The 1,185-nt window shown below is 38.1% G+C and overlaps 1 protein-coding gene across 1 annotated transcript in view; it reads right to left on the bottom strand.

The window, feature by feature from the left end:
- Positions 1-1,185, bottom strand: part of LOC106882137 (neuronal acetylcholine receptor subunit alpha-7) — a 612,265-nt gene that overhangs the window by 37,379 nt on the left and 573,701 nt on the right. The window contains exon 8 of the mRNA XM_052970401.1: positions 489-745. Within this exon, the coding sequence (XP_052826361.1) occupies positions 489-745 (257 nt within the window). The remainder of the gene's footprint in view (positions 1-488; positions 746-1,185) is intronic.

Below are 1,185 nucleotides of genomic sequence, written 5' to 3'. Positions count from 1 at the left end.
ACACACACACACACACACACACACAGAAGGAGAATTAGAATTTCTTTCTTGCATTTGGATGGCAAGATACTTAATGTGGTCTCGTGTGCTGAAACATCGTTGTATATTGGGAGAGTTATTATGCCAATAATGAACACACGCACTGATTCTATTTCCCTTCTTTATTTTTATTTGACAGGCTTGAAGTAGACTTAGGATAAGGACGGCATGTCATTGATTAGATTGCCAGTGGTGAGGAAAGGGCTTCGAAGGGCCTAGCTGATTGATTGTTTGACCAAATGATTACTCAAACAATTGATTATTAATTAACTGGTTGAATAGTTAACCAATTGACAAATAAAAGTAAGGACGTGAAATAGAACCAGTGTGTGTGTCTATTATCGGAATAACGACTTTCCCGAGATACAGTAACAAAAACAAAAAAACAATAAAATGATGTAAACTAATCTCGTGTACATGTTTAAAAATTGATGTTGTCTTTATCTTACCTATTAACTTCCATTCTCCATTTCTTATAAAACTTGACGTATCTCCGTTACCGTCTCCATCAAGCTGAAGATCAAGGTAACGCCCATCGTGGGTCCACGAACCAAATTTGAGTGTACACTTCTGATCATCAAAGGGAAACCAGGCGATGTCAATCTGACATGTACTCTTGAACATACCAGGAGGTACCCAGTGACAAAATCCATTGTAAGAGACCAGAACGTTTGTCGGGTATGTGGCATCAAACACTTCGTTAGCACTAGAATAGAATTCAACAAAAAAAAGAAACAAATAAATAAAATAGAAATAGCATCAAAGTCAACGTTAATGGTAAAATATATAAAAAAAAAATCAGATTAAATTTGTGTGGTTAAGATTTGTGTGGTTCAGTCCCAATGTATTGCTCCTTAGGCAAGTTAGTGCCTTCTACTTTAATTCCAGGTCGACTAATGCCTTTTGAGTGAATTTAGTAGACGGAAACTGAAAGAAGCCTGTCACACACACACACACACACACACACACACACACATATATATATATGCGCAGGCGTGGCTGTGTGGTAAGAAGCTTGCTTCTCATCAGCCACATGGTTCCGGGTTCAGTCCCATTGTGTGGCACCTTAAGTAAATGTCTTCTTACCTTGAGCCAACCAAAGCCTTGTGAGTGGATTTTGTAGACGGAAACTGAAAGAATCCCGTT

This window comes from Octopus bimaculoides, chromosome 9 (assembly GCF_001194135.2).
Source record: "Octopus bimaculoides isolate UCB-OBI-ISO-001 chromosome 9, ASM119413v2, whole genome shotgun sequence".
Taxonomy (NCBI): domain Eukaryota; kingdom Metazoa; phylum Mollusca; class Cephalopoda; order Octopoda; family Octopodidae; genus Octopus; species Octopus bimaculoides.
This window is presented reverse-complemented; position numbering and strand designations above follow the sequence as displayed.